The sequence below is a fragment of the Melanotaenia boesemani genome, chromosome 19 (assembly GCF_017639745.1).
Source record: "Melanotaenia boesemani isolate fMelBoe1 chromosome 19, fMelBoe1.pri, whole genome shotgun sequence".
NCBI classification, from domain to species: domain Eukaryota; kingdom Metazoa; phylum Chordata; class Actinopteri; order Atheriniformes; family Melanotaeniidae; genus Melanotaenia; species Melanotaenia boesemani.
Window position 1 is genome coordinate 1,593,887 of NC_055700.1, and position 10,470 is coordinate 1,604,356.

The 10,470-nt window shown below is 42.9% G+C and overlaps 1 protein-coding gene across 1 annotated transcript; it reads left to right on the top strand.

Annotated features, from left to right (window-relative positions):
• Window positions 1-329: 329 nt before the first annotated feature.
• Window positions 330-1,886, top strand: LOC121630391. The gene has a single exon (XM_041970676.1). It carries the CDS (start codon window positions 330-332, stop codon window positions 1,884-1,886), a length of 1,557 nt encoding a protein of 518 aa, XP_041826610.1.
• The last annotated feature ends 8,584 nt before the right edge of the window (window positions 1,887-10,470 follow it).

Sequence of the window (10,470 nt, forward strand, 5' to 3'; positions counted from 1 at the left end):
TTGTACGTGTTTGTACATGTTTGTACATGTTTGTACGTGTTTGTACATGTTTGTACATGTTTGTACATGTTTGTACGTGTTTGTACATGTTTGTACATGTTTGTACGTGTTTGTACATGTTTGTACGTGTTTGTACATGTTTGCACGTGTTTGTACATGTTTGTACATGTTTGTACATGTTTGTACATGTTTGTACGTGTTTGTACATGTTTGCACGTGTTTGTACATGTTTGTACGTGTTTGTACATGTTTGTACGGTGGTTTTTCTGTAAGGAAACTCTCATTGTTTATGTAATCTGTGGAGTAAAAATTGTGTTTGTTTCTGCAGGATGAGAAAGATCTCTTCACCACATGAGGACTTCATCTCCACCAGCAAACTGATCCGATCAGAACCTCCTGCTGTCTACCAGCTGAGAACAAAGAAAGAGAAGTTTGGATCTCTGACCAGAATGACTGTTGGAGAAAAAGATGAGAAGAAAGCCAATAAAACCATCTTACTAGTTGGAGAAACAGGAGCAGGAAAATCTACTCTGATCAACGCTCTGGTCAACTACAGCATGGGGGTGGAGTGGGAGGATGGAGTCTGGTTTCACATCGTAGAGGAGGAAGAAAGTCAGACATCAGATGTGATGGTGTACCAGATGTTTGGGTTTGAAGGTAAAACTCTGCCCTACTCTCTGACCATCATCGATACTCCTGGATTTGGAGACACCAGAGGAATCGAACACGATGTCCTCATCAGTCAGAGATTATTAGACATGTTTGGGTCAGAGGATGGAGTTCATGAAGTTCATGCTGTGGGTCTGGTGATGAAGGGAAGTGATCGTCGACTGAGTGATCGACTGATGTACGTCTTCAACTCAGTGACGTCTCTGTTTGGAAAAAACATGGAGAAAAACATCGTAGCTCTCATCACACACTCAGATGGAAGAAAACCTGAAAATGTTCTTCAGGCTCTTGAAGCTGCAAACATTAAATATTCCAGAGATGAGAAGAACCAGCCTGTTTACTACCTGTTTAATAATAAACAGCAGAAGCAACGAGATAAAAAATACAAAGGCGAGGCTTCTAAACATTCATGGTCTTTTACCAAAGAGGAAATTGGTCATTTTACAAACTTCTTGACAGGATCTCAGTCTCAGACCCTCCAAACAGCCTGCATCCAGAACCTGCAGGACAGAATCAGCCTGACTGAACTGAAACAGACAGAAATCAGACAAATTCAAGAAGCTATGAAGAAGAAGAACCAGAACTTCATTATAGAAGTTGATGAGGTCTACAAAGAGAAAGAAGACATTGATGGTGGGTGGTGGTTGTTTTCTAAACAGGGAGCAGTCACCTGTAAAGTGTGTGAGGAGAACTGTCACCATCCTGGATGTACGAAGGCCTGGAAACCAGAACTCTGTGAGATCATGAAAGATGGACGCTGTACTGTTTGTACCAGGAAGTGTCCTGCATCAGATCATGTGAAAGAAAACTGGAGATATGTGACCAAGACCAGGAGAGTTCAGAAGACTGTGGAAAGTATAAAGAAGACGTATGGAAAGAATAAATCAGAAGATGGTAACATGAAGAGTGTTCTGGAGAATGTTGGAGAAGAAATGAAGAAGCTGACAACAGAGAGGTCTCAGCTGCTGGATGAAGCCTACCAACATGTTGTTAAACTGGAGGAGATCGCCCTCAATGTTGTTTCTGTCTCCACTTACGTCCACTTGGACTTCCTGATTGAGAAGATGAAGGAGGAAGGAGACAAAGAGAAGGTCCAGAAACTGGAGGAGATGAAGAGCAGAGAGGATGAAGGAAGCAGATCAGCTCTGATCAGCTTTGTTAAATTACAAGCACTGAAGTTAAAATTTGCCATAAAACTTCCAAAATTTAAAAAGTGAAAAAGAGAAAGTAAGTAAATCAGTGTTCTTCATCTGTATCTGAGGACGTATAAATTTCCACTCTGACTGGAATCTGCCTGGTTTGGCAGTTAAATTCTGAATATTAATCACTCGTCAATCAGAAAATTTCCTGACTTTAATATCTGGAGAATATTTACTAAATCATATCTGGAAAAAGCTACAGCATCCAACCCTTTCAGGTAAAACTCTTCATCCAGTTTAGCCCCATCATTCCAGAGCAGGACTGCAGGGGGTGGAGCTGATCCCAGTCTATCAGGAATGGGTCACCAGTTCTTCCCAGGACCACCAACCCCTACATGGCACAATTTCCTAAACAGCAGCGATCCGGATTTCATCTTTTAGGACTGTGAGGGGAAGAAGGAGAGAGATGAAGAGCATGACAACTCCACACAGAAAGAAGCATCTACTAATGTTCATCCACCAAGTAATAACAATACATGCATCAATAAAGTTATTTCTTATTATTTACTGTTGACTGTAAGGCCCAACATCACTCTGAAGTCTGGCCAGTCTCCTCCAGGACTGGAGACAGTAAAGTTCTTTACTTTTTAAAATAAGTTGTTCTTAAATATTGCATCTCGCTCCATTTAAAGCTTTAATAATCTCAGATAAAAGAAAAACAGCAGCCTGGTGCTTCACTGTTAACTGGAACGCAGTAACATTACTGAGTACATCTGAGTACATTTTAACTCCATTAATCTAAGTGTGCTTTTAGTAATTCTCCTTTGTGTTTAGTATAAATGAAATATTTAAGCATCCCAGCTGTTTCTGGACTCCAGCTGTTGGAGACTTTCAGACATCAGCTGTTTAAGTTTCAGAGAGAATCTCCTCCTCTCACGGCTTCACTGTGTTCTGCAGAAGTCTGTTCCTGAGACGCAGCTTCACTTTCATGTTTCCTCTGCTGATGTTCTCATGAAGAACCCGTCTGAACAGGAACATCATGGAGATGAAATGTGATCAGTTTGTACGGAGGACGTCAGATTTCTACTGAACCAGAGTTTCTGTTTCTGTCCTGATATTTAATGTTCTTCAGTCTGTTTGATTCCTGGATTTTTCTTTTAGCTGAAACATGAAACAGTTCGAGTCCTTTATGTTCTTTTTGTTTTAAAATCATTTTATTCTCTTCTTACTTCCTGATTCCATTTCCTGAATAAAATCTGCTTCATGAAATCAGTTCCTGGAGTTTCTCTGGATCATCAGCTGCTTTCAGCCTGTTCAGTTTTTCTGAACTTCATTTATTAAACGTCTGTTTTTCCACATGTTCCAGAATGGAAATGGATCTGAATCCAGGCTTTTTAATCTAAAACCACCAAGTTTATCTGGGATTTTCTTAGATAAACCGTCTGGAGCTCAGTTATCTTTTCATGTTAATGTTGATCTTAAACTTTTGTTGGTTTTATCATAAAGAGAAAAAACATTTTATCATGTTTTGTATTTTGTTACAACCGGCTCTGCTAGGAGATATAAGGCGTAAATGCAGAGTACTGTGGACGTGTGGTAAAGGGAGCTAATGGATTTTATTGCTGCAGACAGAAATGAGGAAAAACAGAAAAAGGTGGTGAATCACGTGTTCGGGAAGCGAAACTGTTTAAACCAAAAACACAATAAAACAGCTTTTTTCTAAACTCAGCTCAGAACAAGCCAGTAAAAAGCAAAAGAAAAAATAAATTAACAAAAAGAACTGGCCACTAATTACTACAGTCAGGCAAAAAAATATTTAGTCAGCCCCCAAATGTGTAAGTTCTCCCATTTAAACAGATGAGAGTCCTGTAATTTCCATCATAGGTAAACCTCAAGTATGAGAGACAAAATGAGAAAAGAAAACATCCAGAAAATCACATGATTTTTAATGAATTTATTGGGAAATTCCTCTGTAAAATAAGTATTTGGTCACCTAAAAACAAGCCATATTTCTGGCTCTCAGACCTGTAACTTCTTCTTTAAGAGGCTCCTCTGTCCTCCACTCGCTACCTGTATTAATGGCACCAGGCTGCGAAGACTGGATCTGCAGTAGGTGAGCAGCTTGGTGTGAAGAAATCAACTCTGGGAGCAAGATGGAAGACATACAAGACCACTGATCATCTCCCTCCATCTGGGACTCCACATAAGATCTCACCCCGTGGGGTCAAAATGATCATGAGAATGGTGAACAAAAATCCCAGAACCACACGGGGGACCTGGTGACCTGCAGAGAGCTGGGACCAAAGGAACAAAGGCTACCATCAGTAACACACGACGCCGCCAGGGACTCAGATCCTGCAGGGCCAGACGTGTCCCTGCTTCAACCAGTACACGTCCAGGCCCGTCTGAAATTTGCTAGAGAGCATCTAGATGATCCAGAAGAGGATTGGAAGAATGTCATATGGTCAGATGAAACCAAAATAGAACTTTTTGGTAAAAACTCAGCCTGTCGTGTTTGGAGGAGAAAGAATGCTGAGCTCCATCCAAAGGACACCAAACCTACTGTGAAGCACGGGGGTGGAAACATCATGGTTTGGGGCTGTTTTTCTGCAATGGGACCAGGAGAACTGATCCGTGTAAAGGAAAGAATGAATGGGGCCATGTGTCGTGAGATTTTGAGTGAAAACCTTCCATCAGCAAGGGCATTGAAGATGAAAAGTGGCTGGGTCTTTCAGCATGACAATGGTCCCAAACACAGCGCCCGGACAACAAGGAGTAGATTCATAAGAAGCATTTCAAGGTCCTGGAGTGGCCTAGCCAGTCCCCAGATCTCAACCCCATAGAATTCTTTGGAGGGAGTTGAAAGTCTGTGTTCCAGCGAGCGACAGCCCTAAAACATCCCTGCTCTAGAGGAGATCTGCATGGAGGAACGGGTCAAAATACCAACAACTGTGTGTACAAACATGGTGAAGACTGTCTGTTCAGCCCTAATATATATATATATATATATGTACATATACATATACATACATACATACACATATGTATATATATATATATATATATATATATGTGTATGTATGTATATATATATATATATATATATATATATGTGTATGTATGTATATATATATATATATATATATATATATACATACATATAGACTTTCATCATCATCGTTATCATCATCATCATCGTCATTATCATCATCATCTTCATCGTCATCATCATAATCATCATCAGTGTACAAATTCCAGAAAATAGATTTTAAAAGAAAATCTCTCCATCTTCATTAAAAGTGGCGTCAAATGAAGGATTCACATCAGGTTTAGCAGAACTCAGGTTTGGACCAGACTTCGGGTTTTCTGGTGTACGGTGTTCATTTTAGGACATCCTCGTAGTCAGAGTCAGGTGTCAGGTGTCAGGACAAAAGTCATCAGGTACCAGGAAGAAGTTGTCAGAACGACAGCCACGTCACTAAAATGCAGCAACGCTGCGTCATACGTCACACAGTCGGCGACGAAGGCCAGCCAAACGTCTCAGCCACGGGAAGCAGTAAGACTGCCTGTTGCTCTTTTTAATAGATATAAAACTTAACAAAAACTAAACAAACAAACACATGCGTAGCACTGTAATAACATGTAAATGCATGTGAATGTTTTTTTAAAATTCTATGTTTGTTCCGTAACTTTATTTAGTTTCTATGATAGTCAGCAGAAAGGTTTAAACACTGCACTCTGAGATTAATGCAGAATGAATGGGGGACCTGCTATGTTAATAATTATAATAGCATGGATCAAAAATATGTGCATGCATTAAGATTAAATACGCCAATCTGGTTTGAGATAAATGCTGAATGAATGGGGACCATGTGATGATAACGACAAACGCTACGATAAAAACAGTAATTGTAGTTTGGCTGTAAGTAACCACCTGTAGAGTCAAATAGATTATTTCACAGCGACATTAATTTATTTACTTTCTGTCATCAGCTACTGTGTTAGAGAAGATCCTGCCAACAACAAGACTTTGGGGTAAATATGTGACGGTGTGAACCATGAACGCTAGTTTCCTCCTTCCCAGCAGCTCCTTCAGCTATGCAGGGGCGGGTCTAGAAAAGTTCTGACAGGGGCCCAGACAGGAGCACTGACCCGGGGGGGGCACAAATTAGACCATTTTTTTAGGTCTAGATTGGGTAAATGGACTTGTACTTATATAGCTCTTTCCCAGCCAGTTTGACCACTCAAAGCGCTTTACACTACTTATCACATTCACCAATTCACACACACACTCACACCCCGATAGGCACATTGGGAGGCAACGTGGGGTTAAGTGTCTTGCCAAAGGACACTTCTGCATTTAGTCAGTGGAAGCCTGGAATCAACCCGCCTACCTTCCGGTTGAAAGACGACTGCTCTTCCTCCTGAGCTACAGCCGCCCTAATATTTAATGAAATATTGAACTGATTTTTACAACTAAAGTGATCATCTGATGTAAAAAAATTGAAGAGAAGCTTCCCAATTATGTATTTTACCAGCAGGTGTTACTTTGGGTGATGCTGCTGTAGGACTTTTATCACTGCTGCACAAACACTCACACTTCAATGACAAAAGGAAAAATCTGTTTTTATCCATCCATCCATCCATCCATCCATTTTCTGCTGCTTATCCGGAGTCGGGTTGCGGAGGCAGCTGCCTAAACATGGAAACCCAGACTTCCTCATTCGGAGGGATCCCGAGGTGTTACCAGACCAACCGAGAGATGTAGTCTGTCCAGCGTGTCCTGGGTTAGGGGCCTCTTTCCGGTGGGACGTGCCTGGAACACCTCACCAGGGAGGAGTCCAGGAGGCATCCTAACCAGATGCCCGAGCCACCTCATCTGGCTCCTCTCGATGTGGAGGAGAAGCGGCTCTACTCTGAGCCCCTCCCGGATCACCGAGCTTCTCACCCTATCTCTAAGGGAGAGCCCGGCCACCCTGCAGAGAAAACTCATTTCGGCCGCATGTACTCGCGATCTTGTTCTTTCGGTCACTACCCACAGCTCGTGACCATAGGTGAGGGTAGGAACGTAGATCGACCGGTAAATCGAGAGCTTTGCCTTTTGGCTCAGCTCCTTCTTCACCACGACAGACCGATGCAGAGTCCGCATCACTGCAGACGCACCGATCCGCCTGTCCATCTCCCGCTCCATCCTTCCCTCAATCCTGAACAAGACCCCGAGATACATCATCTCCTCCACTTGGGGCAGAACCCTATTCCCGGACCCGGAGAGAGCACTGATTCTGAGAGTGCTGATTCTCATCCCAGCTGCTACACACTCGGCTGTGAATCACTCCAGTGAGAGCTAAAGATCATGGCCCAATGAAGCCAACAGAACCACATCATCCGCAAAGAGCAGAGACCCAGTCCTGAGGCCACCAAACCGGATCCCCTCAACACCTCGGCTGCGCCTAGAAATTCTGTCCATAAAAGTTATGAACAGAATCGGTGACAGAGGGCAGCCTTGGCGGAGTCCAACCTGCACTGGGAACGATTCTGATTTACATGCCGGCAATGCGGACCAAGCTCTGACACTGGTCGTACAGGCACCGGACAGCTCGCACAACCAATGAACAGATAAATAAACAAAAATAGTACTAAAGTATGAAGAAGCTTCTATCTATGAAGCTCCTCTTAGCAAAGTAAACATGTTTGGTCCAACACGGCATCCAGACCATGATTCTGTCCTGATGTTGGACAGGACGGGGTTAAAAAAGGTGTCATGAGTTCCAGCTGCAGCTGATGTTATCTGTTTCAGCAGAAATGATAAGAGGATGCTGCTGCAGCTTTAAACTAACAGGAAAAGCTCAGCCCGTCCCGGTCGTCATGGCAACACGACCACAGCCTCGTCCTCTAATCTGACAGCAGATTCTTATCAAGTTTGACTTTCTGAGAAATGTAGATCTAAGAAGTCCGCTACGGAGAGCAAACCGGATCCTCTCTGGTCAGAGTGAAAAATGTCTGGATGATGTTCAAACGGGGAGCGTCAGGAACCAGAACCAGGTCAGAAACCGGATCTAGAGGTCAGATCAGACATGTGGAAACATGTCAGTGGGAGTTATGGTGCAGATGATGCAGATGTTTCATGTGTCCATGTGTCTCTGTGTGGACTCTGTTCTGACTGAGGACACCCACCTCCCTCTGGGACCCTGTCAGTCTGAGTCCAGTATGAACCAGGTCTGGGTTCCTGGTCCTGCTTCTTGACCCTCAGACTGGCTTCTGGCCTGTTTTATTGTCTCACTAACAGTCCTGAAAGCTGAAATCTCAGTTCTGGATTGCTGGCCTGCCTGTTGTGTCCTGTGTTGGGATCTTCTTCTCTGAACCATCACACCTGAGTCAGGTGACCTGACAGCCTTGGCTGCAGGAGTTTACGCTGCATGAGCTGCTTTGTTTGCATCACTGATCCAGTGATAATTAATACATATTAATATAAAATCTAATAAAAGGGTGATGAACGCTGGTTGGAGGAGCCCCTGTGAAATGCTCCCCAGGGCCCCAGAGACTCTAGAATCACCTCTGCAGATAATACCAGGTAAGCTTTAATATCAGAGAGGAGACGCTGCGTTTTACATGTGTGTATGTATAGATTAATCAGACCAATCAGAAAAAATAAATGATGTATGTGTGTGTTCCTGATGATACAGAGAATCAGCTCCTAATGCTGCTGATCTCCAGAAACTAAGCTGAGCTTCTCCTCTCAGCAAAGCAGTAAAACTCCGTCCAGTCTGGAAAATGTGCTGCTGGAAAATGTCAACTTTGGGTCTGGAACCTCAGGTTCATGTCCCTGGTGTGTGTAACCCCGCCCACCTGCTCGCCAGGTGCTGAAACATGGCCGCCCACTGCTCTCCACCACATGTAGAGACGGATTAAAGGCAGAGCTGGATTCTCAGTTGTGATGAAGAGTAAAAATGATGATGATCATCATTGTTATCATGTTGTTGTTAAAGTGGTGTTATGGAACCTTCCCACCTAGAACTCGGCGTTCCTGACTTGTTTGCCGGAACGTCGACATTCATGAAGCACATTTCTGGAGCGCTGCAGCCCAGCAGCATCACCATGCTGAGAAACTGGACTAGTTTCTCTTCCGGGACACCGCGTGACGTTGCAGCTTTACACAGCGACTCACCGTGTAGACGACATGTACACCACCCCAAAAATAATCTCATCCATCCTGGCCCCCCCAATGGACATTTTCTGGCTCCGCCACTGGACCCAACATACCTTCATGTAATCTAGTAAATTCAACCCACAAAATCCTTTTACATAAAAAAGTTAAATTAAAAGTTTACTTTCCATCTGGTGGACACAGCTTTGTCTTAATGACCATGTTTAGATGAACATCTGGTAATTACCGATTTATCAGCCTGGTCGTTTTAAAGAGGAATTTGTCTGCCAGACCTCTCACCTCCCAGTTTACCTCTGCTGGCTGGATGGAAAACATCGCCCCGCCCACATCAGCAACCATGGACCAATCAGATCAGTTGTTTCTGTGTAATACAGGTGTAGCAACATGTTTAAGTCATTTGAAGCGTTGGCTGTTAAAATGTAAAAATCTGGGAGGCTCAAACCTTAAATGGCCCGGTTTACCTGAAGTTACCCTCCTACATCTCTGTGTACTTTAACTACTTTATTAAATCTACATCATGTACCATTTTATACTTTTCTACTAGTACTAGAGTACTGACAGCCGACTGCAGTTGTTTCAATAACTCATATTTTCTAATACTGCTAATATTTGATTTTTCTTACAAATGATGAAATAGATCCACTTATGACATCATGTATGGGATCATATGTACAACAAATTAGGCTTTACTACTTTATCGGGCGGCCTTCCAAAGCAGAGAAATGTCATAATCCTCATTTTTAGCGTTAACAGGGAAAATGAACTGCATCTACTCTGGAGTAAAACCTGGTTTTGTCTTTTCCTTTTGACAATATTTTCCATCTTTTATTTAATTTTAGTTACTGTAAACCCATAAACACTCTTGAGCATCAGTAAATTTGAATATTAAAAAACCCAGTCAGCTGCTAAATTTATAAAGGCTTCATATTTAATCCTGTTTAAATGCTCAAACATCCAGTTTCTTGGTCTAAGCAGCAGCTGAAGAGCTTCATGTCTTTGCTGAAGACCAGTTTCTGCAGTCCAGGCCGCCAGACTTCCAGCTGAGAGTTGAGATGTGGCGGCGTCCTCGTCCACCATCGCCCCTGCAGTCAGGTGTTATTGTCGATGGGGGGCGTGTCACTAAGTTTGCTAAGGCTCTGTAGTCCTGGAAGGCCAGAGGGTAGGGTCCAGGTTTTTATCTAAGGCCTGGTACACACACGATTTTTTTAATTTTATGAGATTTTTTATCTGGCCGAGACCTCACACGTGAAGATAAAAAAACATCAGTTTTGATCGTTCTGTGTGTGGTGGCTCTGAAAACGTAATCACAGAACAACACACACTGTACACTGTACATTCTGTACCACGTCACCATCCACGCAGTCACGATGCACGAGTCGTCGCCGTTCCTCAGAAATCGGCTCTGAAATATTAAACATGTTAAATATTCCCGACTGTCGGCTACGACCTGTTTCGGAGCAGATTATCGGGACAAATCGACTCGTAATCTCAGACTAA

What these genes read in the sequence shown, in the direction of transcription:
- LOC121630391 (XM_041970676.1), top strand. Translation starts at nt 330, where the DNA reads ATGAGAAAGATCTCTTCACCACATGAGGACTTCATCTCCACCAGCAAA.